The following is a 27,212-nucleotide window of genomic DNA, read 5'->3' on the forward strand; positions in this document are numbered from 1 at the left end:
GCACTAAACATGTAACCCTTTATCCTCTATCTGTACACTGTGGACTTGATTGTAATCATGTATAGCCTTTTCACTGACTGGATAGCTCACAACAAAAAGCTTTTCACTATACCTCAGTACACGTGACAATAATAAACTAAACTAATCTAAACTAAACTAGTGCATACTGAGGAAGTGCCATAATAATGAAGAGACCAGCTTTTGGAGCCCCTTTTGTATGAAAACTATTTCGAAGTAGAGTGGGGAGTTTACGACATTGACCATCCCGATCATTATCCCTAAATTAGCATCAGGAAACCATTAAAAATACAGATGATATAATCATTACCATGTTGGCACTAATGGGACTGCGCAGGTAATTGGCTGCTGTATTTTCTACGTTTTAACTTCAAAATTACTTCATTGATTGTAAATATGTTAAAATAACAGATAAGGTGCCATACAAATGCAAACCTTTCTATAAAATATTTTGGACAATCCTCTGCCAAGTTACCACTCGGTTAATTAAGCTGGAAATGAGCCCCATTACTCCATATGGCAACGTGAGCCAGGTGCAAGAATGTTGGAATATATCAGAACTAATTTAAATAGCTTTAGTTGCTGATTAATGCGGCCGTGTAAATCATGAACATCAGGAATTATTTGCAGGGTCACACAAAACAACAGAAATTAAATTTGCTGTCCACTTGAATTGAAATGACATTTCATCTAATGCTGTGACTATAATCACTGCATGTGACATACTGTTGTCCACTATACACTACATGCTACATACTGTTGTCTACTACACACATATTCGAAGCCTGATAAGGACCCTTAATTTCAACTTTCTATTTTCTATGTGACAGTCAGTTTTAAGTGCAGGATATCACACTTTCTCCAATACCCTGGGCTCTTAATTTCTGCACTAGCATCTCATGTGGCTCGTCAAATGTCTTTTTGAAATCTAAATAATACATCTACAGATTTCCCACTATCATCTCTTTCTGTAATACTATCCTTATCCTTCTTTGTTGTTTTAAAGTATGTGTTAAATGTATGTTTTAGTGTTCTTTAGCTTGTTTTATGTGGGGGGGGGGAAACGTTTTCTAATCTCTTACCTCAACGGAGATGGGATTTTTATCCATATTGTATCTCCATCCGCACTGCGGCCTAACATCGAGGAGTTGGCGGCCTTCACCGGAGACCGATTTTGAGAGCTCCACCGCGAGGAGCCTACGAGCCTAGGGGCCGACCTCAGAGCTCCAACCCTGGGTGCTTGCGGACTTAACATCACGGACCCACGGTCTCTGGTCAGAGACCGACTTCGGGAACTCCAAGCCGCGGGAGTTTCAACCACCCCGATGCGGGAGTTTTGATCACCCCGACGCGGGGGCTTCGACCGCCGGCTGCGGGAGCTTCGATTGCCCCGACAGATGGTTCGACTGCCTCGACCACGGGAGAATAAAGAGGAAGCAGATTGGTCTTTTTTTCTTTCCATCACAATGAGTGATGTAGGGAATCCTGGTGGATGTTTATGTTAACTTTTATGTAGTTGTGTATCTTGGGTTTTTTTCGTATGACTGTATGGTAATTTGGTACATGTTACAATAAAAGACCTTTGAAACATTTGAAACCTTTGAGGTTAATGGAGATGGAAAAGCTGGAATTCAAGTCTCAGGCAAAAACCCTTCAACTTGCAATGCATTGAGATGTAACATCCCATCTGATAGATTCCAGGACACAGAAAAGATATGAAGTGCTTGTCCATGTTTCACTCGTATGATCTTTTTTATCACCCTGTCCTTTTTTTGAACTTTCCCTCAGGCTTTCCGCAAGGCTCGGTGCTGGGACCGCAGCTATTTACAATATATACATTAAAGACTTGGATGAAGGGATTAAAAGTACCATTAGCAAATTTGCAGATGATACAAAGCAGGGTGGTAGTGTGAACTGTGAGGAAGATGCTATGAGGTTGCAGGGTGACTTGGACAGGTTGTGTGAGTGGGCGGATGCATGGCAGATGCAGTTTAATGTGGATAAGTGTGAGGTTTTCCACTTTGGTGGCAAGAATAGGAAGGCAGATTATTATCTGAATGGTGTCAAGTTAGGAAAAGGGGACATACAACAAGATCTGGATGTCCTAGTGCATCAGTCACTGAAAGGAAGCATGCAGGTACAGCAGGCAGTGAAGAAAGCCAATGGAATGTTGGCCTTCATAACAAGAGGAGTTGAGTATAGGAGCAAAGAGGTCCTTCTGCAGTTGTTCAGGGCCCTAGTGAGACTGCACCTGGAGTACTGTGTGCAGTTTTGGTCTCCAAATTTGAGGAAGGATATTCTTGCTATTGAGGGCGTGCAGCGTAGGTTTACTAGGTTAATTCCCGGAATGGCAGGACTGTCATATGTTGAAAGACTGGAGCGACTAGGCTTGTATACACTGGAATTTAGAAGGATGAGAGGGGATCTTATTGAAACATATAAGATTATTAAGGGGTTGGACACGTTAGAGGCAGGAAACATGTTCCCAATGTTGGGGGAGTCCAGAACCAGGGGCCACAGTTTAAAAATAAGGGGTAGGCCATTTAGAACGCAGATGAGGAAAAACTTTTTCAGTCAGAGAGTTCCAAATCTGTGGAATTCTCTGCCTCAGAAGGCAGTGGAGGCCAATTCTCTGAATGCATTCAAGAGAGAGCTAGAAAGAGCTCTTAAGGATAGCGGAGTCAGGGGGTATGGGGAGAAGGCAGGAACGGGGTACTGATTGAGAATGATCAGCCATGATCACATTGAATGGTGGTGCTGGCTCGAAGGGCCGAATGGCCTACTCCTGCACCTATTGTCTATTTTCTATTGCTTTCCATTGTCACTTAAACTTGGCCACAATTAGTGACTGGGGTCATCAATAATTCCCAACTTTTCTTATTTTGCTGGATTTACTTTTCTCGTTCTTTATATATCAGTCTCTCCAACATCCGAGTACATTTCTTGCCAGAGTTAATTTGTGTCTGTCTCCACAATAGAGGTCATGTTCCAATGCTCGCTTCATGCATTTTAACTGGTGTTATTACAACATGAACAGTTGTTCTGACTTTACTGGCCGAGTGCAACATTTTCTGGAAAAGGTAACCCTTTAAAGCTTATGCATATTTATGTGTATATCACTGAATAAATGGACCAGCAACGTCATAGCCTTCATGCCAATGGCACTTATTCATATTGAACAGCATAATTAATATAAAAAGGTTCTCATTGACATTATTGAATTAGGTTGCTCATTTAATGCAAAGTTAGCATTTTGTAACAGTCCATACGAAGTGTCATTTTGTATATACAAGGCTGAGATAATTAGATTATTTGAATTACAGGGAATCAAGCATTAGTCGAGTAGACCACAAAGTGGAGTTGAACTCGGGTCTGCCATGATCTTAATCAATGATGGCACAGATTTGAGGGGCCATGCAGCCCACTCCTGCTACTGTTTATAGAATCATACAGAATGCAAACAGTCCCTTCGGCCCAACTCATCAACGTTGACCAAGATGTCCATCTAAGCTAGTTCTATTTGCTCGTGCTTGACCCATATTGTTCTAAACCTGCCATTGTACCTGACATATGTCGTTTAAATGTTGAAATTATACCTGCCGTGACACCTTCATCTGGCAACCAATTCCATAGACCCATCAGTTTTTGTGAAAAGGTTGCCCCAGGTTCCTTTAATCATTCAAACGTACAGTGCATTCAGAAAGTATTCAGACCCCTTCACTTTTTCCACATTTTGTTACGTTACAGCCTTATTTCAAAATGGATTAAATTCTTTTTTTCAATCATCATTCTACAAATAATATGCCAGAATGAAGAAGCAAAAACAGATGGTTAGAAATTTTTGCAAAGTAATTAAAAAGAAATAACTGAAATATCACATTTACATAAGTATTCAGACTCTTTGCTATGGCACTCAAAATTCAGCTTAAGTTCATCCTGTTTCCATTGATTATCCTTGAGATGTTTCTACAACTTTATTGGAGTCCACCAGTGGTAAATTAAATTGATTGGACATGATTTGGAAAGGTACACACCTGTCTATATAAGGTCCCACAGTTGACAGTGCATGTCAGAGTAAAAACCAATGCCATGATGACGAAGGAATTGTTCATAGACCTCCGGCACAGGATTGTGTCGAGAAACAGATCTGGGGAAGGGTATAAAACAATTTCTGCAGCATTGCAGGTCCCGAAGAACACAGTGGCCTCCGTCATTTTTAAATGGAAGAACTTTGAAACCACCAGGACGCTTCATAGAGTTGGCTGCCGGGCCAAACTGAGCAATTGGGGGAAAAGGGCCTTGATCAGGGAGGTGCCAAGAACCCGATGGTCACTCTGACAGAGCTCCAGAGTTCCTCTGTGAAGATGGGAGAAACATTCAGAAGGACAACTATATCTGCAGCACTCCACCAATCAGGCCTATGTGCTAGAGTGGCCAGACGGAAGCCACTCCTCAGTAAAAGGCACATGACAGCCCACTTGGAGTTTGCCAAAAGGCACCTAAAGGACTCTCAGACCATCAGAAACAAGATTCTCTAGTCTGATGAAACCAAGATTGAACTCTTTGGCCTGAATGCCAAGCCACACCGCTCATCACCTGGCCAATACCATACCTACGGTGAAGCATGGTGGTGGCAGCATCATGCTGTGGGGATGTTTTTCAGTGGCAGGAACTGGGAGACTAGTCAGGATCGAGGGAAAGATTAATGGAGCAAAGTACAGAGAGATCCTTGATGAAAACCTGCTCCAGAGCATTCTGGACCTCAGACTGGGGCAGAGGTTCACCTTCCAACAGGACAATGACCCTAAGCACACAGCCAAAACAACGCAGGAGTGGCTTCGTGACAAGTCTGTGAATGTCCTTGAGTGGCCCAGCCAGAGCCCGGACTTGAACCCGATCGAACATCTCTGGAGGGACCTGAAAATAGTTGTGCATTGACGCTCCCCATCAAACCTGACAGAGCCTGAGAAGATCTGCTGAGAAGAATGGGAGAAATTACCCAAATACAGGTGTGCCAAGCTTGTAGGGTCATACCCGAGACAACTTGAGGCTGTAATCGCTGCCAAAGGTGCCTCCACAAAGTACTGAGTAAAGGGTCTGAATACTAATGTAAATGTGATATTTCAGTTATTTCTTTTTAATTACTTTGCAAAAATTTCTAAACACGTGTTTTTGCTTTTTTATTATGTGATATTGTGTGTAGATTGAAGATACAAAAATTAATTTTATTAATTTTAAAATAAGGCTGTAACGTAACAAAATGTGGAAAAAGTGAAGTAGTCTGAATACTTTCTGAATGCACTGTAACGGTCACTACAACAGTAACCCATTTAGCAAGACAGCACTGATAGCAAATGTGAATGTAAGTTTCAAAATTTAATATTTAGATAACCTTATTGGTTGTTTTGAACACTACACATGGCATAAACACTCATCCAGTCCTATAAAAGCAAAGACATTTTAATGAAAACAAATATAGAGTTTACATCACACCATGGTTTTTACTCACTTAAATATTTATAAACCATCACTTGTACCTGGACAACATTCCATTTAGTAAATGGTTAGACCAAATGGACCCATTGGGCCCAAACCTCCTGCATTGGTGCAGCACCCTCCCCTCCCCCCCCTCACCCCCCCTCCCTCCACCCCCCTCCTCCCCTCGCCCTCTCCATCTCCCCCCTCCCTCCACCCCTTCCCCTCACCAGATCCCTATCATTTACAGTAGGTCCCACCCTGGTTTAACTAATCAGAATGTAACACCTCACGCTTGTCCGTTAAATTCCACCTGCCATTCCTTAGCTCACTTCCCTAATTCATGAATATCCTGTTGTAATCTTAGATAATCCTCTTCATGTCCACCACAGCATCGGCTTTTGTAACATTCACAACTTTACTAGCCATATTAAAAACATTATCATCCAAATCATTAATGTGGATGACAAACATACATATACCACAAACATATGCCACATACTTGATAATAAAGATGATCCCTGTGCCATACCACTGGTCACGATCCTCCAATCTGAACAGTAATCTTTTACTACCCCCCTCTGACTCCTTCCACCAATTTTCTCCTCTGCCCTTAAAGCTTTGTCCTCTAATCTTTGACATTTCCACTCAGGGAAAAAGGTTCTGACCATTTCCCCAATCGATATCTCTCATAATTTTATATACTTCTGTCAGGATTCCTCTCAACCTCTGATGCTCCAGAGAAAACAACCCAAGTTTGTCCAACCTGTTCTTGTATCTAATCCAGGCAGCATTCTGATAAACATCTTCTACACCCTTTCCAAAGCTTCCACATCCCTCCTATAATAGAGCAACCAGAACTGCACATCATACTCCAAATGTGGCCCAATCAAAGTTTTATAAAGCTACACTATGTCTTCCTGATTCTTATGTTTGATGTCCTAACCAATGATGGCAAGTATACCCCATGTCTTCTTTGCCACTCTATCTACTTTGTTGCCACTTTCAGGGATCTGGCTGTGAAACAAATTTTAGCTCTTGCACCACACACAATCTACTTTATATTTAAGTAACACAGGCAGATCTAAAATCACCATATTGATCCTTAATACAGCAATAAGCCTGTCTCACTGGGCACAGAAATAATGGAATTGACCGGAAGCCAAACAGGTGTTGAAACTATTGTATAAAATGTTTCATGGCCGCTAATTCATGTTATAATTTTTCTAAGATTAAACATTGTGTAGGCTATTATGCACCTCCTTATGAATCCAATACTCACAATAACCTTTAAACTATCAAGCTGCCCATTTAATCAGGAGAATCACTCAAGGTTCAGACATGAGCACGAAGCCCTCTTTAATTACCTCAAAGCTTTGGTAAAAGCAACATTTTGATAACTGCTGATTGTGAATGTTTAATGAGATAATTTGTTCACCCAAAGGCAGGCAACAAAATGAATTAACAAACTGCAGATGCACGTGCCTAAGTTCATTATTGCTCTTCGATTCTACATTTCATTCACAGATAGGAAAGTAAAAATCAATTACCATTTAAAAGTAAAAATGTTTCAAACCTTCCCAATGTTAAGCTAAATTGCTTCAAATTAAGTTTTAAGTTAAAATGACAGTTGGTGGCAAAATCTTTATCGAGAATTCTACAGAGTATTCAATTAACTCTGAGAATCAATAATCTCCCTACATCATAGGTAAGACAATGAATAGCACCATACAAAAAACTGCCCAGCAGGTAATTTGTAGTTACTGCACAATAGTCTATATGTGCTACCTGTTAAGACGTGGTTCTCAATGTTTTCTCAAGGTTAAATGTTAAAGGTTTTGCCAATCCACCGGGAAAGCACTCGGTCTGGAACTCTGGGTCAGTGAGGTTGAACATTGAATGCAGCTGCTGGTAGAAGGTGCGTCACCTATCAGACAGACACTATTAGGAAACAGGGGGGAAATCCACTGCCTCAGCAGAACCTGTCCAGAGGTCTGGAATTGTTATGATTTACCCATGGCTTAGGAATGCCTCCTTTCCTGTCCTTTTTAATTCATTCATTTTTCTCTCTGCATTTTTTTGATACATTATGATAATTCTTCACTTTTGCTTGTATGTTATCCTTATCTGCTTTGCATTACATAGAACAATACATCACAGGAACAGGTTCTTCATCCCACAATGTCTGTGTTGAACAAGATGCTAAAATAAACTGATCTCATCTGCCTGCACATGATCCATATCCCTCCATTTCCTACCTATCAATGTTCCTATCTAAAAACTTCTTAAATGCCAACATTGTATCTGCCTCCACCACCACCACACCTGGCAGCCTGTTCGAGGCATCCACCACTCTGTGTAAAAGAAACTGTCCCAAGGATCTCTTTTTCCATTTCACCTTAAAGCTATGCTCACTAAAGTTTGACATTTCCACCGTGGGAAAAAGATTCTGACTGTCTCCTCTATCTATGCCTCTCTTAATTTTATATACTTCTATTAGGTCTCCCATCAACCCTCGGTGTCTCAGAGAATACAATCCACTTCTGTCCAACCTCTCCTTATAACTATAATCCCAGCAGCATTCTGGTAAACTTTTTCTGCCCTCTCTCCTAAGCCTCTATGTCCTTCCTAAAATGTTTACATCTTGGTTATCTGTGAGTGAGCTACTAGAAGGCCGTAAAATAGCTAATATTGCTCCCTTATTCAAAAAGGGTAGTAGAATAAGCCAGGAACCGACAGGTCTTATATCAATTGATTAGTGATTGATGGTCAGCGTGGACCCGGTGGGCCGAGGGGGTCTGTTTCCACGCTGTATCTTTCAAATTGATCAATCAATTGTAGAGAAATTATTGGAAAAATTCTAAAGAGCAGGAATTATGTTTACTTGGAAAGCCAAGGACGATTATAAGGAGTGACATGGTTTTGTGCATGAAAATCTAATCGCATGTTTTGAGAAGGTAATGGAGAAAATTGATGAAAGCAAGGTGGTGGGTGTGGTTTACATGGACTTTAGCAAGGCTTTTGACGAAGTTTCACAGTATGCTCGCCTGAAGGTTAGGGCCCATGGGATTTGGGGTGTGTTGACAAAGTGGATCCAGTATTGGCTTGGTGATAGAAGGAAGAGGGTGGGGGTTGGGTCATGTTTTTCCAATAGGAAGTCTTAACTAGTGGTACACCTCAGGGATTGGTGCTGGGACCATTGTTTTTTTGTCATAGATAAATGACTTGAATGAGAATGTAGTTGGACAAATTAAAAAGTTTGCTGATGCCACAAAGATTGCTGAGCAGTAAATAGTGAAGAATGCTGTGAAAGGATGTAGAGCAACATCGACAGTTGGAAGGTTGGGTGGGGCAGTGGTAGGTCGAACTTAATCCAGACAAGTGTGAGATAGAAACATAGAAAATAGGTGCCGGAGTAGGCCATTCGGCCCTTCAAACCAGCACCGCCATTCAAATTGATCAAGGCTGATCATCCAGAATCAGTACCCTGTTCCGGCTTTCTCTCCATGTCCCTTGACTCCGTTAGCCCTAAGAGCTATATCTAACTCTCTCTTGAATACATTCAGCAAATTGGCCTCCACTGCCTTCTGTGGCAAAAATTCCACAGATTCACAAATCTGGCTGAAAATGTTTTTCCTCATCTCGGTCCTAAATGGCCTACCCCTTATTCTTAATGGTGCACTATGGAATGTCAAACATTAAAGGGGCATATACAGTAAATGGCAGGGCCCTCGGGGTGCTGGCACACAAGACTGCAGAAAGGCACAAAAACCAGGAGTAACTCTGGAGATGCTGCCTGTCCTGCTGAGTTATTCCAGCTTTTTGTGTCTATCTTCGGTTTAAACCAGCATCTACAGTTCCTTCTTACACACAAGATTGCAAATGCTAGAATCTTGAAACAGAAACAATCTGTTGGTGGAACTCAGTGGGTCAGGCATCAGCGGTAGAGGTAAAGGGATGGTCAACATTTTAGGTTGTGATCCTGCAGTAGCATTGTGATGTAGAAAAATGTAGAGGGAAGATAACCAGGATAAAGAGATGAAAGGGAGGGGTGAGACAAAGTGAAAAGTAGAATCAGGTGAGATGGAGCCAGTTGGGGGAGCGGGGAATATCTGATGGAAATAGATTTTAAAAGGAAAAAGAAATGAGCAGATGGAGCTGGGAGGGAAGGGGGCAAAAACAGAAATCGGATATTACCAAATAAGGGAGAGATAATATGCAGATAGACAGATAAATGGATAGGAAGGCTTTAGAGAGCCAGGGGGCAAATGCACGCAGATAAAATGAGCCAAATATGTCTACTTGGTCAGCATGGACAAGGTGGGCCAAAGAGCCTGTTTCCACACTGTACTGCTCTATAACTGAAATCACAGCATCAGATGGGGCAAGGCGTAAGGATGGACAGACCAGGGAGAGGAAAGTTGGTTGCATAAATGCCGGTGATGGGCGGATGAAAATGGGAAAGAGGAACAAAGCAAGAGAGTACCGGTATGTACTGTTAGAAGTGGGAAAGGAATACAGGGGAAGTGGGTTACTTGAAATTGGAAAATTCAATACCATTAGGTTGTAGGCTACCCAAGTGAAATACTAGATGATGTTCTTCCAGTTTCCATTTGGCCTCACCATGGCAGTGGGGAAAGGGACATGTAACCAAAAGCGAGGGGATGGGGATGGGGAGGGATGAGTACTCAATGATCAATATGGACATTTTAGTCATTGAGTACAGGGGAGTGTTAATCTTCAGATGGACTTGGGATGTAAGTTCATAGCTCCCTGGAAATGATGACAGGGGAGGATAAGATAGTGGAGAATGGATTCAAAATGCTTACCTTCATAGGCAGAGTTGGAGTGTAAGAGTGTAAGAGTTGGAATGTCATGTTGCAGCTGCAGAAAACTGTAGTTGGGCCACACTTGGAGTATTGTGTATGGTCTTGGTGTACGGTTCTGGTTGCCACACTGCAGGAAGGATGTGTAGCTTTTGAAAGGGTGCAATATAATTTAGCAGGAATAGAGGGCTTTAGTGACAAGGAGAGATTGGATGGGCTGGTTTGTTCTCACAGGAGCTTAGGAAGCTGGGAGGTGATACTGTTGGTCTATAACATTATATGGGTCATGGATAAGGTCAATAGAGTCTTTTTCTGAGAGTGGGGGAGTCTATTTGTAGAGGGCATTGGTTTAAAGTGAGAGGGGGGACCCGTGAAGGAGATCTGAGGGGCAAGAATTTCACACTGATTCTATGACACTCTCTATCTTGTCTTGAGACTAAATTGACCCTTTGTGATGAATCGAAGAGAATTAGCTCTTAAAGTATTCAAATTGTATGCATTCCTGTTTATAAATAATAACTAGTCAGCCTGCTCGGTTTAGCATTCGGTAAGCAGTTGGGATTTATTGTTTTGCCCTTTTAGTCTCCATTTAATCCTCCAATCAAAAACCCTAATGGGTTCGGTAATATAAGATGGGCAAAGAGCAAGAAGACTAATTGTGAATTGCGCCGGTATTTGAAGTAGTTTAATAGGTTAAAATGTACCTTTACTCAGATACAAAATCAAGTTTCTAAATCCTCAATGTGATTGGGCTCATCGCTAACCCATCCCTGTTTTCTGTGTATGTAAATGCAAAAGGCATGATATTGTGTGGAGAATGTCTGAACTTAATCAATAATCATCCTAATCAGCTATGAATTGCTGCTTGTCTTTCAGGACACAGAATATCTAATGTGAATTCCTTTGTGGCTTGCTGTGATGACCTTTTAAGCATTCTAAGCATTCTCTAAGAACATATGAAACAGGATATGGCCACAATGGCCTCTTGAGTCTGTACCACCACTCAATAAGATCATTGCTATCCTCGACCTTGTACTCTTTCTCACCCTTTCTCTGTCACTCATATTCCATAGCATCAAAATCTATTAATCTTAACCTTGAATATATTTACTGGCCAAACATTCACAGCCCACTGGGGAGAACATTTTAAGATTCATAATCTTCTGTGTTATCTCAGCCCAAAATGGTTGACCTTTTAATTCGATGTTCCTCAATCCACAAATCAATAGGCAAAGGAAACAGGCTCTCAGTACTTCCTCCAGTAAACCCTCTCACAGTCATGTTTCAATGCGATCGCATTTTGCAAAATCTTCCTTCATGGACAACTGTCACAATAAGTGACTCTTCACTGCTCTGCTTCCAAGGCAATTCTATTCTTCCTTAAATGCAGAGATCTCATCTGAATTGCAGTCTGACACCTTTACCTTTAGATTGCAACTCTCTTACAATAAAGACAAGCATACTAATTGTCTTCCAATTTACCTGGTGTATTTGGCAATAACATCCTACAATTGATGACTTGACATTAACATCCTACAGATTATGTACCAATATTCCCAGATATCTCTATATGCCAACATTTAATAGGATATCAACATTTTAAAGTGCTCACATTGAGTTATTTCTAGTAAATTGAATAATGTTACATTTTTCTAATTGTCTCATATAGTCATAGAATCATACAGCACAAAAACAGAACCTTTGGCCCATCATGTCCATATTGATCATTGAGTACGCATCTATACTAATTCCATTTGCCAGTACTCTGTCCATAGCCAACAGTGCCTTTGTAGTTCAATTGATTATTCAGATACTGTTAAAAAAGTCACTCCTCTTCTTAAACCTGGGCTCTCTGATCCTAGACATCAGTGTTATGTGGAATTTCTATGCCCTTCTTAATTTTATATACCTCTATCATGTCCCTGTTTAGTTTCCTTTGGTCTAAGAATAGATGTGAGCTGTACTTTATTAGTGAGGGCGTAGAATGAGCATGGACGCCATGGTACAACTTTATATAACTTTGGTTAGGCCACAGCGAGAGCATGATGTGCAGTTCTGGTTCTCCGCTAGAGGAAGGACATGAGTGCACTAGAGAAAATGCAAAGGATATTCATCAGAATACTGCTGAGGATGGAATGTTTCAGTTATGAGGAGAGACTGAATAGGCTGGGTTAGTTTAGTTTAGAGATACAGCATGGAAACAGTCGCTTTGGCCCACCAAATCCACGCCAAAAATCGATCACCCGTTTGCACTAGTTCTATGCTAACCCACTTTCGCATCCACTCCCTATTCACAAGGGACAATTTACAGAGGCCAATTAACCAGCAAACCCATGCGTCTTTGGGATGGGGGAGGAAACTGGAACACCTGGTGGAAACCCATGCGGTCATAGGGAGAATGTGCAAACCACACAGCCAGAACCCGAAGTCAGGATCGAACCCGGTCTCTGGTGCGGTGAGGCAGCAGGTGTCTCTCCCTACTTACTGACTTACTCTCGTATAATCTATTGCAATTCTCTTTTATCCAGTCTGCTATCTTGTGTCCTCTTTTTTCCCTGCTAATTTCCTTCTTAAGAGTACTCCTACATCCCTTATACACTTCCCCGTGGGGTTCCTTCAATTATAATCACACTGCTCTTGTTAAATGTTCCATTAATTCACCGATCTATCTCAAATGTGTGTTTTCTGTAATCAATAATAATACTAACAGCTATGGGACATGGCGTGGAAACTGGAGCCCAACTTAGAAATACAGAAAGCGGACTGAGATAGAAGAGACATTACATTTATTCCAGGCAGAGAATTATGAACAGTTAAAATATAATAGAGTCAAAGGGGAGAAAGTGAGAAAATGGTGTTGAGGCCAAGATTGGATTGGTCTTGATTTTATTGAATGATGGAGCATGGGTTAAAGGCCCAAGTGGCTTCCTCCTGCTGCTGCATCTTATTTTCTTAAGGTGCAATCAGCTGGAGGACGAAAGTATCCTGGGGATTTGAGACTCTTATATTTACTGCAGCAATAGGCAAATAAATATGGCAGTGAGAGGAAGGTGATGTGCAAAGTGCTCTGTGTACGTTTATTGAGCAGAATTTAATTTATTACATTATTCCCTAATAAATCTTCCAAGGCTTCATTGATAGTATATCAGCTGCTGTTATTTTATAACAGGAAGCTGATTCATTTTGAACCATATTTTACTTCTGAGTGCCATCCTATGAGTTTCTGAACTTCTCACATCTCCGAAATCATTATTACTGCAAATAGATTATTTATGGAGTCAGTCATCCATAAGTGGGCACATTGTGTTTGCAGGTAGGGGGTTGAAGCTACCGTGAGCTCACAGCTGCACATTAGGGGAAATCAGCAGGACATATCCAGATACACAACAGAAGAAAATATTTTCACAGTTAATGGAGTAAATAGAATCACTCAGCAGATCAGATGGTATCTACGGAACGAGAACTGTTCATGTTGCAGTTTTGGAACCCTTCATCAGAACCAAGAAAGAGAGAAAACTCATTTTTTTCATTTATTTCAAGAGGGCCAGAGTTCAAAAAGAGGGATGTAATGTTGAGGCTCTATAAGGCGCAGGTCAGGACGCATTTTGGAGTATTGCGAGCAATTTTGGGCACCATATCTGAGGAAGATAAACAAGTCCAGGAGAGGGTCCAGAGGATGTTTACAAGAATGATCTTAGGGATGAGTGGGTTAACATATGATTGGCAACAGCCTTGCCATTGGCAACACATTGGCATCAAAGCTTTAACTGCCCCTTACTTGCCACTTTAGGTCATTGGTCTCACCCTGTCGGAGATATTCCCTTTGTTTCATCCATCCCCATTTCTCCACTTTCTCTGCTACTGAAAACTAACTTGTTCCATCTCTTTCACAGTTCTGATGAAGGTTCCAGGACCTGACACATTAACTTTGTTCCCTCAGTGCAAATTCTGAGTATTTTCAGTGTTCCAGGTTTCCATATTAAAATTCCAGCGTCAGCAGTTATTTGCATTTCGTCTATTTTCATATATGGGCTTGGACCAGATGCCAGTATATTTTTTGAAAGAGTTTGATGTTTTCGCACTGAACAGAGGAATTCCAAAGTAGCTGTCTGTGATTCACAAGCTATCTGTTGCAGCTTTCTCTGTCACAGGCAAGCAAAGTCTCTGGAATTGATATGGCATTAGGCTGCTTACAAACCCGTCTCACCACAAAGTACCCTACAAATATGCTCAATTACCTGTGCTCTTGCTGAGATAGTAACAATACCCTGTGACATAATTACCGCTTTTATAACCCCAGAGACTAAATTTTTGTCGACACTAATAGTAACTTATTAACTTTATTTATATGCTGTAACTGTAATTCTTTTTGTGCACAACCCGCAGGCATTGCCACTTTCATTTCACTGCACATTGTGTATGTGTATGTGACAAATAAATTTGACTTGACTTGACTTGACTTGACTTGGCTTAATAAACTAAAGGTCACAAAAAAAGTTATGTTTCCGGACTACAGTTCCTCATGTGAATACTTCACATGATAGGGTAATACTGTTAGCCACCTACAATCCAACGGAAGATAGAGGAAGAGATATGTAGGCCTGTTATGGAAAGAAGTAATTCAAGAAATGTAAAGACAATAGGGTTATTGTAGTGGGTGACTTTAATTTCCTCAATATTGATTGTGACTCCCATAATGTCAGTGGCTAAGACGGAGCAGAATTTGTTAGGTTCATCCCGGAGGGTTTATTGACACAGTATGTAGATAATCTAACTAATCTAGCCAAACTAGACCTTGCTTTGGGAAATGAGCCTGGCCAGGTGATCAGAGTTTTAGTGGGAGAGCAATTTGAAACAGTGATCATAACTCCACATGTTTTGAAATAGTTATAGATGACAATAAGATTGTATCTTGGGGGAAAGTGCTAAATGGGGGGAAGGCTAATTGCAATACAATTCGGGGAGCTAGGGAGAATTAATTGGGAGCGGCTGTTATTGGTTAAGTCCGTGGCTGTTACAGGGTAAATCCACATCTAATATGCAACTGGCCAACTGGCCAGAATTCAGGGCAAACATGATCCCTTGAGGAAGAAAAATAAATACTGCAAGGTTCAGGAACCTTGGAAGATAAAATCAGCCAAGCCCCTTGAAGAATATAAGGGAAATAGGAAATTACTTCAATAGTGACTGTATTGTGGGTGGCCAACAGTATAGTGATTGTAGAAAGTCCCAAGGCAAACATTTTTTATTTCCATAAAAGAAGAATTTTGGGCCATTCTGTATAAATGTTAGACACAAAATGCTGGAGTAACTCAGCAGGACAGGCAGCATCTCTGGAGAGAAGGAATGGGTGACAGTTCGGGTCGAGACCCTTCAGATAATATAAATGTTAGGTTGATTAGTGAAGGCGTCAGGGGTTATGTGGTGAAAGTAGGAGAATGGGGTTGAGAGGGATATAGATCGGCCATGATTGAATGGCGGAGTAGACTTGAAGGCCGGGACAGCCTAAATCTGCTCCTCGAACTTATGAACTTACGAATATTATCATATTTTGTTTGAATAAGCAGCTACGGCATAGATATTTTTAGATAGAGTTCTTTTAAGCTAATCATATCATATCATATCATATCATATATATACAGCCGGAAACAGGACACAGCTTTTCTTTGTTACAGTGAGGTTGTAGAAGCTAAGAACTATAAAAGTGACAAATTAGCAGAAACACAAATGAAGTAAAATCGTTCCATATGTTATTACCAAGCACATACTTAATGTTTCTCATTAAATTCATTTACCCATAACTTTAATATATTAACCTGTTTATGTTAAAACAATTGATGCTTCAGCTGAAACAGCAATAGAGGAATTTTTGTTAAAAAAAGCTTTTCCACAGTGGTTTTCCACAGTGTAATCTCAAATCATATTGAATAAGCACCCAAAACAGGTGTTCCTTATACATTATACCTTTGCTTTAATAATTCTACATCAAATTTTTTTTTAAAGGAAGCAGGAAATCCCAATGTATACAGTTTATCTCATTATGTCAGACTGCTGGTTAAATTAATCTAAACAACAGCTACTCCTTATTTAGAATCATGACAGGCAATCCAAATCAAAGTAAACAAAACCAATAATTGCTGGCAAGGAATTCCTGTATCACCTATAATATATATAATATATAGTTCTCGTGGGAAGGAAGAATCATGATTTATAGTCAAGTTAAAAATACTAGCTTAAAAATGTGTTTATTTTTTGTACTGTGACAATATAAAACTTCTTGAGATTAGGACCTATGGTTTATAATAGAGAACATATGTTCTATAGTGGTACACTATGTCCTCGCAGAACATAAAATGCTGGAGTAACTCAGCAGGTCAGGTAGCATTTTTGGAGGATATGGATAGGTAGGTTACCCTTCTTCAGATTGATTGTTTTGGGGGAGGGAAAGCTGGGAAGAGTCCGGGGCCTAACAGAGCCTGGCAAATGATAGGTCGATACAGGTGAGGGGTGGGTTTGTTTGGCGGATGGGTGGACAAAGGCTAGAGAGTGCCTCACAGCGCCAGAGACTCTGGTTCAATCCTGACTCTGGGTGCTGTCATAGTGACCGTATAGGGTTTCCTCCAGGTGCTTCAGTTTCCTCCCACATCCCAAAGATGTGTGGATTTGAAGGTTAATTGTTCCCTAATGTGTAGAGAGTGGATGCGAGAGTAGGATAACAGAACTAGTGTGAATGGGTAATCGATGGTCAGCGTGGACTCGGTGGGCTGGGCCTGTTTCCATGCTGTATCACTAAATTAAACTAAACTAAAAAATGAAATGGAGACAAAAGGGGACTAAGGAATACAAAAGGATGTTGAGAAAGAGAGATGTTTGAAAGAGAAGTGAAAGAAGCCAGAAGGAGGGATATAGGTGGAAGAGAACGGTGGGATGGAGACTGTTTTCAATTCTTCGTATCCTGCTATGGCAACAATTTAATGAAAAACAATCTCAAGACAATCTCTTTCCCTGAAAGTGGTGTCACAGGTGGACGGCGTGATGAAGTTGTGATGTTATGTTGCAGGTGCATAAGATGTTGTTAAGGCTGCACTTGGAGTTGTGTGTTCAGCTTCGGTGACCCTGCCATGGGAAAGTTGTCATTAAGTTGGAAAGAGTGCAGAAAAAAAATCTGAAGATTGAATCATAGGGAGAGATTAGGCAGGCAAGGACTTTCTGTGTTGGAGTGCAGTTAACTGAGGGGTAATCTTAGAGGTATGTATAAAATAATGAGGGGCATAGATAGGGTGAATGCATACAGTTTCTTGCCCACTGTGTTCCTAATAATTAGAAGATTGAGGTTTAAGATGGATGAGAGGGGAGAGACTTAACAAGAACATGAAGGGCATTTTTTAATCACAGGATGATATGCATATGGAATGAACTGCAAGAAGAAGTGGGAATGAGGCAGGTACAATAACAATATTTGAAAGACATTTGGACAGATACATGAGCAGGAACGGATTGGAGGGATATGGGTCAAACACAGGCAAATGAGACTATCGTAGATGGGCACTTTGTCAGTATGATGTATGTCTCTATGCCAAGACATTTTCAAGACAAGAATATTTGACCAGACACAAAATGCTGGAGTAACTCAGCGGGTCAGGCAGCATCTCTGAAGAGAAGGAATGGGTGACGTTTCGGGTCGAGGCCCTTCTTCAGTCTGAAGAAGGGTCTCGACCCAAAACATCACCCATTCCTTCTCTCCAGAGATGCTGCCTGTCTCGCTGAGTTACTCCAGCATTTTGTGGCTACCTTCAATTTAAACTAGCATCTGCAGTTCTTTCCTACACAGAATATTTGACCAGTTTTTTTTTCAAGCATGAATCAAAAGCCAAATGGATAATCTAGTTATGCACCAGTCTGTATGAGTAAATTGGCTCTTCATTTAATTATGAAGGATAAGGATCGTTATGAGAAGAAACTTGGGCAAAGTCATTTAATCACGAACAAGTATCTTATTCCACTGTCGGCTCAATTACTTGCACGACAAGTGCATTTAGAGATCCTTTATGTTTGGCCCACGGTTCTAATACTAGTGTGTTGCCCTCCAGTTGGCACAAAATAATACCCAAGGAATCTGCCAAGAAAACTACTCCCAATATAAATCATGATTGGTATCTTTTGGCAGGCTCTGTATTGCATCAAAACCCAGCTGGCTGCCCCAGCCAAAAGCCAACCCCAAGAGAATTACATCTAAATTTCAGAGAGAATCTGAAATGTGAAATAATGTACAGAATCAATCATTACTACAGATGGCAACAACAAGAAAGAGGGATATATCGAGTCCCATTACCTCATTGTTAATGAAGCACCCTTAACATGATAAAATGCCCCAGGGCAATTCATGGTAAAGTGTTTACGATTTTAATACCGAGTGAGAAACCATATAATCCTATAGTTTATAAATTAAAACAAAAAGAAATTGTGGAGCAGTACACTGGTGCACTAAGATATTTCAGTGCAGAGTAGGAGAATACATATTCATGACGTTTACACTATTTATATAATTTGTATTTTGTGTATTTTTACATTGACTTTTAAATCATTTGCATTTAATTCCGTGTTCATATTTGTCATTAATTATCAAATGTTACTTACCATTACCATTGATTTTACACAGATGTTAATGATTGATAGCGGGCCATAAATTTAAAGCAACCGTGAAAGCATTACTGTAAGATAATAATGGGGCAGGTGAGGTGGACATCGAGAACAGACACAAGCTTTTCCAGTCAAACTTCTTTGCTGATAAACTTATTCCTAATTCATCCTCTGACAAAGTAAAATGAGCAATATCATAGGCATGTATTTAATCAACATTTTATATATACATGTTTCTTGCACTCACAAGACTTATTAACACAGCATTTTTAACATAGCAAAATGAGCAGGACATTTGAGCCCTAAAGAAATTATTGGGTTGGATGAGAAAAAAACAGAGCTAAAAGAGCGGGCTTGAAGTATTGGCTTAAAAAAGAAAGAGAAGTCCAGGAGCAAAGATATGTAGAAAGGAAATTTGAGAGTTTAAGGGTTTTGCAGTGAATGGATTACATTTGGAGTTGGTCAAGTGGCTAGATTTAGAGAAGTGCATATATTTTGGAGGACTGGGAGATAGTCCATGGAGGAGATGAACACAGATGAAAATATAAAACCAGCATTGCTTAATTTTCATCCAGTCAAGAAGCACTGGTCAAGTTAGCCGTACTGGGCCTGGTGAGAATTAGGACATGGAGACTTGCAGCCCGATTAACTTTCCGATGAAAATTGATCCTGAGATACATTTCCAAAGAGAGATCTCCTGGTGCCCAGATGAAGCACTTCTTTTACCAACACCTCGAAAACCCACTCATTCTGCATTCATCTCACTATTCCCATTGAAATATTTCAGAAGTAGTTCATAGGCCGTAAAGCACTTTATTATTCGTCTGGAACTTTTCTACCTTGCAAATCGAGAACAGAAGATCCCGCCACTCTGAGAAATTACAAAATGCTTCTGCATCCTGGATTTTCATGAAATGTACAAAATCAGTGCACATTATTCATTTGTGACAACATTTAATGACAACATTAATCTCTCTCGACTGCTGCTAGGTCATTTGATATTACAAATATCTTGATTAAACTAATTACACTGCACAAATTTTAATTTTCACATTGAGTTTATCCTAGATACTTTCCCATCAGTAAGAGGTAATTGGGATGTGATTTTATCAGAAATGTTCGTAAACGATTTCTCTAATTTACTGGTTTACTGTTTCCCTGACAACTAGTACGTTCCATTGCAAATATGTCCTGTTGTGTAATTGTCAACATCACGTGTTCAAAATATACCTATAACTCAATGTGAAACTCAGAGATAATATTACAATTCAAATGGTTGATGGCATGTATATGGTTTCTGGTACATTGGTTTAGCAATGTACCGATCCCCAAACTGGAGGGAAACTTTACCAATCGACATTGCATTGATGGACAATGTACTCTCTTTGTTCCTCGCGTTTACTCCTACCTTCCCATCTTTTCTGTGCACCAACTCATTCTCTGTCACGCAGCAGGTTAATCGACCGTTCATAATCAATGGATAGAAAATCTGGAATCATTTAAGAATGAGCAATGTTACTGATTGGCCGTTTCGAAGTGGACGATCGTTTTAAAGAAAATAACAACAGGACGGGGGACTGAGATGTTGCGCTGATGTTTGGCAGACAACATGCTAATCTCTGCATCTGGCGGAGCTCTGGCTGCCGAGCCCAGACACCCCATCCCGTTCACTGAGGACGAGGTTGGAGACTCCGTTGTGGTTCCAACCTTCATTGCACCGAGGGACCAGTCCGGGACCCTCGGTCGCAGCTAACGTGCAGCTAAATGGGAGAGACAGAGCTGATGTCTTAATGATATCAGAGACAGCATGAGACATCCCAAACGGCCGTCCGAAACGGATCAGTCAAAGAGGAGAGGCAACTGAAGGTCTGAATGGGACCGCGCCGCTTGCTGGATGGCCGCTGTCGTGATAGTATCCCACTCAAGCAGGTGGGGAGGGAGAACCTCTGCTACCTACCATTTCAAGGAGAATATACTGATTAATATATTCATTTGTTGGTATATAAAATAATGCTTTGGAACCGCTCGGCACCCACCCCTAATGCAGCGAGAGGGGAAGTCAGAACTCCCTTGGCTGGACGTGGAGTGGAGCCAGCGACTGGACGTGGAGTGGAGCCAGCCACTGGACGTGGAGTGGAGCCAGCGGCTGGACGTGGAGTGGAGCCAGCGGCTGGACGTGGAGTGGAGCCAGCGACTTGACGTGGAGTGGAGCCAGCGGCTGGATGTGGAGTGGAGCCAGCGTGCGAGCTGCTGCTGCTGCTGTTTAAACAATAAGCCCGGACAGCACAGCAACACAAAGAGAGGCTGCGATCACAACCCTTACCTCGCAGAGACGCCGGCTGCCGCCAAATTGCTGCCTCTCCGACCTCGCATCATCCCCACCAAGCCCGACCTGGCGACGTTTGTAAGTAAATATCGCGCCACAAGCAGTGAAAACATAACCTCGCCAAGGGATTCACATACAAAGATATTGATGCCTAAAACCCGCCCCGATGCCCCCGACGCACACGCAGCCCCACCCCCCCCCCCCCCTAACAACTTACCCCAGGCTGGCGTGCGTGTGGATTTACAGCTACATCCAACCTCAAGATGTTTGAGCAAAAGGTGATCCGATCTTATATTCCGACCCCTCTATTTACCAGTGTTCCTTAAAATTTGAAAACCCAGTCAACTAAAGCCCTTGCTCGTTTGTTGGGAGAGGGAAATAAAACAAGCATGCTCTACACTGAGATCGGCGCAGGCGAATTCCCACAATACAGATGCAATCGTTAATGATTGTTGGACACTGGGACCATATGTGTCCTGTTGTTCTTTTTAGCATAGGCACGGTGCATATACCGAGCATAATTCATCGTGGGCTGTAATGTGTTTTGTAATTGTGGAATGAATAGTGGGCATCTTCAAACTCAGCAGCGTGCTGATACGTGATCGATTTCTGCAACATGCAATGTCAAAGTGCAATTAAAAGAAAACAACGATAAAATACGGATTGCCTGATTTGATCCATCAGGACAACCTGTATCCGGGATTGTGCGACTACATTGCTTTAGGAAACCTAAATAATTTTGATCTTTAAGTATTGAAGAATAAATCAGTAAGCAAGGATATTTAAAGGTTTTTTTAAAGAACAATGGAAGAGCAGATACCAAACAAGTTTAAGTCTAGATTTGTGGAGCCATCCGAATTAGGGATGGGAGGCCCTAATGCCATAACTGTACCTGAGACTAACTGCTCTATTCCTATTTCTCTTTTTCTTTCATCTTTTTTCCAAAACAAAGCCTGCTCACTATAACTGTGAGATGATAAAACACAGAATCTTTAGGTTTTGCTTGCAATCATACCAATTCATCTGCTCCGTGTCTACCTGTCTAGATCTCTCCTTTCGTCTATTTTGTAAGGATTGCAGTTTGTTTTTCATACACTGTATTCTGTAAAATGCTAATATATATATTTCTCTGTACATTAGGAAAATGCCTCAGATCTCTCCTCCCCCCCCCCCACCGCAAATCAGGCTATTGGTCTATTTTTGCTCTCTTTTGAAATGTTCCATTTTTTATAGTTACAAACCTAAATATCATTGAGAAAACACACATCTCTGGTGTGCTGCCAGACACGTTGAGTTACTCTAACACTGTGTTCTCTTTAGTAAATCAGCATCTGGGGTTCCTTGTTTCTAAATATTTATTTTAAGCATGTCAAATGAAAACCAATTAAAAAAAGCTAATACTAAAATCTGAAATAAAGAAAGGAAAACTCAGCAGATAAGGCAGCATCTGTGGAAAGAGAAAAGTTAATGTTTCAAGGCCACGAATCTTTGAGAGAACTGTGTTCGATCACAGATGCTGCCTGAACTGCTGAGTGTATCCAATATTTTCTTTTTATTAATTTCAGATGTCTAGTTTCTGAAGTTCTTTGAATCTCATCAACAAAAAAAAGTTTGCAGAGTGAGGAAGAATGAGCCTGGAAAGGGAAGGACATGATCAGATGGTGAAGAATTTTCATGAAACTCATAGAACAAATGGCCTTCATCCACATCAAAATGATTCTATGATTCTACTCAATGAAAAATTTATAAGGCACAATTTTGAACGAGCTCTGAACTACTCAGTGCATAAGTGTTGTATTCTGTAACATAATAATCACACTGTTCCATTCTGTAATATCCAGCAGAGTAAACAGGATGAAAGCTCTTCTTCTTTTAAATGTTACATCACTGTCTTCATCCACCCTGAAAAGGACTCAAGCTTCGGGCGACAATCAGTGGGAGCCATCACTTGTACAATAGGTGGTGGTGGTATAAGAATTAGCTAAGGACACTTCCAGTTTCCAGCCCCGCGACATGGACGATTCTGCTATGGGGCCGATGAAAGCTCTATAGCTGCTCATAGAGAGTTATAATAGCAATGGGAGAAAATGGACATAAGAACATAAGAAACATTAACTGGAATGGGCCATTCAGGCGCTCGTGCCTGCTCTGTCTTTCAGCAAGATGAAACTGATCTTTTACCTCAGCACCACGTTTCTGCAGTAATCCCATATCCCTTTTGGAATTTAGGGGCAAGTTTTTTTTACACACAAAAAGAGGTTGATATCTTGGAAATGCTACCAAAAGAGGTGGTGGAAGCAGATAGAATTTCAATGTTTAAGAGGAATGCAGACAGACATTTGAATAGGCAATACATAAAAAATCCTAATGCGGGCATACGGGATCGGTAATAAGACCATACTTGTATCCAATATTTAAGATGCAGTTTAACTGTGGCCCTATATAATGGAGGCATTAATTTGTTAAATTTGGTTCAATTTTGTTTGTTCTGAGCCTTCTTTCAAAATATTCCATATCCCATGTGTTTGCTCATTCACATATAATCTACAGAACCACTCACTCTGCATCAAATGACACTGAGTTTGAATCAAGGGAAGACTCCTTTGCTTGAGTTCAGTAGTATATTAAGAAGTATAAATATAGTTTTGCCTTGTAAGGACCTCTATAATCAGTACACATTATATTGAGGGATGTGGACCTTTGTGGAATCAGCAGATTAATCATGAATGAGATACTCACAAGTTCCATGAATATAAACAGGAAATGCTGGAATAATTCGACAGGTCAAGCCGTATCTGTGGGCAATCTGAAGAATGGTCAGAAATGTCACATATTCATATCCTCCAGGGATACTGCCTGACCCATGAGTTACTGCAGGACCCTGTGTCTTTCTTTTGTAAACTAGCATGTGCAGTTCCTTGTGTCTTACAGGTTACTTTAATTTCTGATTCAGTCATGGACCTATCCCCTCTCACTTTCTATTGAAGAAATAGACATTCATTTTGCTACCCTCTGTCTGTGATTGGCAGTAAAATCACAGGCAGTAGAGTGGCCAAGCTAATGGTGATGCTGCCTCATAGCTCCATTTACCGAGATTCAATCCCAAACTCCTGTGCCCTCTGTGTGGAATTTGCCTGTTCTCCTGGGCTGAAAAGATGAAGTACGAGGGGAGCTGGCCAAGAATATAAAGAAGGACAGTAAAAGCTTCTTTTGATATGTTACGGGAAAAAGAGTAGCAAAGTCAAATGTGGGTCCCTTGAAGGCAGACACAGGTGAAATTATTATGGGTAACAAGGAAATGGCAGAAGAGTTGAACTAAGGAAGACACAAACAATCTCCCAGAGGTACTAGAGGACAGAGGATCTAGGGGGATAGAGGAACTGAAATAAATTTTCATTAGGCGAGAAATAGTATTGGGTAGACTAATGGGACTGAAGGATAATTCCTCTGGGCCTGATGGGTCTGCATCCCAGGGTCCTCAGGGAGGTGCCTCTAGAAATAGTGGATGCATTAGTGACCATTTTCCAATGTTCAATAGATTCAGGATCAGTTCCTGTGGATTGGAGGATAGCTAATGTTATCCCACTTTTCAAGAAAGGAGCGAAAGAGAAAACGGGGAATTACAAACCAATTAGCCTGACATCGGTGGTGGGGAAGATGCTGGAGTCAATTATTAAAGAGGTAATAACGGTGCATTTGGATAGCAGCAAAAGGATAAGTCCAAGTCAGCATGGATTTATGAAAGGGAAATCATGCTTGACTAATCTTCTGGAATGTTTTGAGGATGTGACAAGTAAAATGGATGAAGGGGAGCCAGTAGATGTAGTGTATCTAGATTTTCAGAAAGCCTTTGATAAGGTCCCACACGGGAGATTGGTGAGCAAAATTAGAGCACATGGTATTGGGAGTAGGGTATTGACATGGATAGAGAATTGGTTGGCAGACAGGAAGCAAAGAGTAGGAGTAAACGGGTCCTTTTCAGAATGGCAGGCAGTGGCGAGTGGAGTGCCGCAAGGCTCGGTGTTGGATTTCAGTAGAGGAGTAAAGAGGTTCTTCTGCAGTTGTATAGGGCCCTGGCAAGACCACATCTGGAGTATTGTGTACAGTTTTGGTCTCCTAATTTGAGGAAGGACATCCTTGTAATTGCGGCAGTGCAGCGTAGGTTCACGAGATTGATCCCTGGGTTGGCGGGAATGTCATATGAGGAAAGATTGAAAAGACTAGGCTTGTATTCACTGGAGTTTAGAAGAATGAGAGGGGATCTTATAGAGACATATAAAATTATAAAAGGACTGGATAAGCTAGATGCAGGAAAAATGTTCCCAATGTTGGGGGAGTCCAGAACCAGGGGCCACAGTCTTAGAATAAAGGGGAGGCCATTTAAAACTGAGGTGAGAAGGAACTTTTTCACCGAGAGTTGTGAATTTGTGGAATTCTCTGCCACAGAGGGCAGTAAAGGCCAAATCACTGGCTGAATTTAAGAGAGAGTTAGATAGAATTCTGGGGGCTAGTGGAATCAAGGCACATGGGGGGAAGTTGGGCACAGGTTACTGATTGTGGATGATCAGCCATGATCACAATGAATGGCGGTGCTGGCTCGAAGGGCCAAATAGCCTCGTCCTGCATCTATTTCTATGTTTCTATGATCATGTGGGGTTCATCCAGGTGCTCTGGTTTCATCCCACATATAAAAACATGCAGGTGCTGGTTTGCAAAAAAGGCACAAAGTGCTGGACTAACTCAGTGGGTCAGGCAGCATCTCTGGAGAATGTGGTTTAGCTGCTTAACAGGCCAGTGAAGATTGCTCCTGGCATGTAGATGAAAGGTAGAATGGTGGGGGGTGTATTATTTAGGGAGTAAAGGTTCCAAGGAAAGTTAGTGAGTGATGGGATAATTTTATAAGCTGGTTCAATCTCAATGGCCCGAGTTTATTTCCTTCGAAGCCGTAGTGTCTTCAAACTAGAGGAGGCTCTGCAAAAGGTTCTGCCTGCTCCTATTGCTGACTGTGCCAAACTTGAGGATATGCAGATTGAAATGGGCCTGCAGTAAATTACAGGTGCAATGTGCAATGAGACAATGAATAGATTTGAAGATGACGATACATTGGCTAAAATTAATGTGCTGAAAAATGGGATCCCTTAAGAACAAGGTGATCAGTGAGCATGACAGTGCAGGGTAAGATACTTACAGTGCAGCTTGGAATAAGTTGGAGCTTATGTAAAGTGAGACGTAGGAGTCTAAGGGATGTGCATGGAAAAATGTATATTCTGATAAAGAGGAAATATCATTTATCAACTCTGATTATCATAGCTTTCCTCTCAAAAACCTCCCCCGAAGGATGATCAAGGAGAAGTGCAATGGTAATTATTAAGGATCGGTAACAGTTATGTAACGTTAATATATATATGACTAAAGCTGTTAAATACGTGGCACTGGTATAATAGGTGTGAGTACAAATTATCATTGAGTTGTAGATTACTTTCCAAAAGGGTTGGAAATGTAAGGCATGTTTGCCTGAATAGCTTCGCACATTATCATTAACATAAATAAAACAATATCAGTTGTTAAGTAGAATATAGAGGAATGAGGATATTTCAGTGCCTCAATATTGCTAGCTGACATGCTTACTGGGGACCATGGAATATTAACCAATATACTGTGGGTAGAACCAACTAAACAAATAGGTGATATGATTCGTTACATATTTTTCGTTGTTGCTCATCACTTTTTCCTGAGTAAAACCACAGTATCTATAGCATTACAACATTTTCAGAGGTGACTGATTAGACCAACCCAGCCTTGAGTATTCCTTTCACACAGGTGACAGACGTGCAGCGAAGCTGTAGCATCGGTAGTTCTTGATTTTTGAGATTCTCTCTTCCTCTCTGCTTCCTCCATTCTAGCTTCCTCATGTGAACAAGCACTGC

General features: G+C 41.1%; 1 protein-coding gene across 3 annotated transcripts in view; it reads right to left on the minus strand.

Moving 5' to 3' along the window:
• LOC144593617 (macoilin-like) overlaps nt 1-21,600 on the minus strand; it is an 82,593-nt gene extending 60,993 nt beyond the window's left edge. For 2 of the 3 annotated variants that reach the window (XM_078399471.1, XM_078399469.1), the window contains exons 1-2: nt 21,283-21,397; nt 20,368-20,448 (exon numbers count right to left, since the gene is read on the minus strand). In XM_078399471.1, the coding sequence (XP_078255597.1) occupies nt 20,368-20,396 (29 nt within the window). In that variant the 5' untranslated portion in view covers nt 20,397-20,448; nt 21,283-21,397. Of the gene's footprint in view, nt 1-20,367; nt 20,449-21,282; nt 21,398-21,502 lie in introns of those variants that run through there. The other variant, XM_078399470.1, reaches the window with a different exon arrangement.
• Nucleotides 21,601-27,212: the final 5,612 nt, after the last annotated feature.

Source organism: Rhinoraja longicauda, chromosome 5 (assembly GCF_053455715.1).
Source record: "Rhinoraja longicauda isolate Sanriku21f chromosome 5, sRhiLon1.1, whole genome shotgun sequence".
NCBI classification, from domain to species: Eukaryota; Metazoa; Chordata; class Chondrichthyes; order Rajiformes; family Arhynchobatidae; genus Rhinoraja; species Rhinoraja longicauda.